The sequence below is a fragment of the Sceloporus undulatus genome, unplaced genomic scaffold, assembly GCF_019175285.1.
Source record: "Sceloporus undulatus isolate JIND9_A2432 ecotype Alabama unplaced genomic scaffold, SceUnd_v1.1 scaffold_14105, whole genome shotgun sequence".
Lineage (NCBI taxonomy): Eukaryota > Metazoa > Chordata > Lepidosauria > Squamata > Phrynosomatidae > Sceloporus > Sceloporus undulatus.
Window position 1 is genome coordinate 1 of NW_024817022.1, and position 2,123 is coordinate 2,123.

At 40.5% G+C, this 2,123-nt stretch overlaps 1 protein-coding gene across 1 annotated transcript; it reads left to right on the forward strand.

Annotated features, from left to right (window-relative positions):
• Window positions 1-674: 674 nt before the first annotated feature.
• Window positions 675-1,223, forward strand: LOC121918495 (zinc finger protein 501-like; the record flags this gene model as incomplete). The annotated part of the gene is made up of 1 exon (XM_042444541.1): window positions 675-1,223. A coding segment is annotated over exon 1 (549 nt), but the record flags the coding sequence as incomplete, so codon positions are not given.
• Between the last annotated feature and the right edge of the window lie 900 nt (window positions 1,224-2,123).

A 2,123-nucleotide genomic window follows, 5' to 3' on the forward strand; every position in this document is an offset into this window, starting at 1 on the left:
CCTTCTTCTCAAGCTACTCCCAAAACTAGATGCAGTATTTCATGTGAGGCGTGACCAATGCAGAACAGAGTAACCTTTATAAAGATACATTTTTAGAGAAAGGCAGGATAGAAAATAAAATAATAACAATAATAGATTTTGTTTATTTAAGATTTGCTGTGGCATCTGTGAAGCACAGTGCGGCAAATCAATTGAAAGAGAGGATAGTTCTTGGGTTCACGTTTTCATGGATGCAAGCAACTAGGAGTTCCATCAAAGAGCTTTCTACTTTGGCCACTCTCTGCCATAGGCTTCCCAAGAATGTCAATGGAGTAGCTCAGGAGTCTCATTTGTCTTCCCAGTAGCCTACTCACAATAATGTCTGTTAGGCAGTCATTTTCATTTGGGTTTTTTGCCCTCTCTTGCGCTTTGACCACATATTTTTCTCATTTCCAGGAGGTGACATAAATGGGAATGCAGACGGAAGTAAATGTCTTTGTCTTGTTTGTGGGAGAAGCTTCAGTTGTAAATCAAACCTTAATCTTCACCGGAGAACACACATAGGAGAACAAACTTTTAAAGATGGTGAGAGTAGTTATAGGGAAAAACTGATTTCCCATGAACTCTCTCAAATAACAGAGAAACCATTTCAGTGTTGGAAATGTGGCAAAAGTTTCAGGTGTAGGTCAGACTTTATGTCACACCAAAGACAGCACTCAGGGGAGAAATCATTAATAGGTTTGGAGTGTAGCAAGAACCCAAAGGTGAAGATACACCAGTTTAACTATGAAGCAGGACATGCAGGGAAGAAACTTTTGAAATGCTTGGAATGTGGAAAGAGTTTCAGTGAGGATATAAGCCTTATTCATCACCAAAAAACTCACACAGGAGACAAGCCATTTCCGTACTTGCAATACAGAGAACGGTTCCGTCAGAAGTCATACTTAACTCGTCATCAATTAAGTCTTACAGGGGAGAAACCTTTTAAATGCAAAGAATGTGGAAGGAGTTTCAGTCAAAAGAGTACCCTTGGTCATCATCAGTTAGATCATTCAGGGGAGAAAATATTTCAATGCTTGGAGTGTGGAAAGACATTTAGTCAGAAGGCTGACCTCTCACGTCACAAGACAACGCATACAGGGGAGAAAGCGTTTCAGTGCTTCCAATATGAAAAGATGTTCAGTCAGAAGGCACACCTCTCACGTCACGAGACGACGCATACAGATGGCAAATGTGGAAGGAGCGTCAGTCAGGAAATAAGCCTCATTCATTCATCAACTCACACAGGAGAGAAGCGATTGAAATGCCTGGAATGTGGAAAGAAATTCAGTCAGAAGTCATGCTTAACTCGTCATGAATTATCTCACACAAGGGAGAAACCACTTCAGTGCTTGCAGTGTGGAAAGAGGTTCAATCGAAAGAGTACCCTTGTTAGTCATCAATTAACTCACACAGGGGAGAAACCATTTCAATGTTTGGAGTGTGGAAAGAGGTTCAATCGAAAGAGTAACCTTGTTAGTCATGAATTAACTCACACAGGGGAGAAACCATTTCAGTGCTTGGAGTGTGGAAAGAGGTTCAATCGAAAGAGTAGCCTTGTTCGTCATGAATTAACTCACACAGGGGAGAAACCATTTCAGTGCTTGGAGTGTGGAAGGAGGTTCACCCAAAAGAGAAACCTTGTTCGTCATGAATTACATCATTCAGGGGAGAAACCATTTCAATGTTTGGAGTGTAGAAAGATGTTCACTCAGAAAGGAAGCCTCTCACGTCATGAGACAACTCATAAAGAAGAGAGACCCTTTAAATGCCAAGAATGTGGAAAGAAATTCGGTCGAAAGGATAAGCTTTCTTCTCATCAAACAATTCACATGGAGGAGAAACCATTTAAATGCCAGGAATGTGGAAAGAGTTTCAGTCAGAAGAGGTGCCTTAACCATCAACAATTACATTACAAAGAGGAGAAACTACATAAATGCTAGGAGTGTGGAAATAGTTTAATTCAGAAAAGAGAATTGCTGTTTATCGATTGACTCTTACAGGGAAGACACCATTAAAAGTCAAGAATGTGAAAAGGGTTTCAGTGCCTTGCTGTCAGAAATTTCAGTCAAAAGATGAAGTTCACTTTCCATCCATGAAAAGAG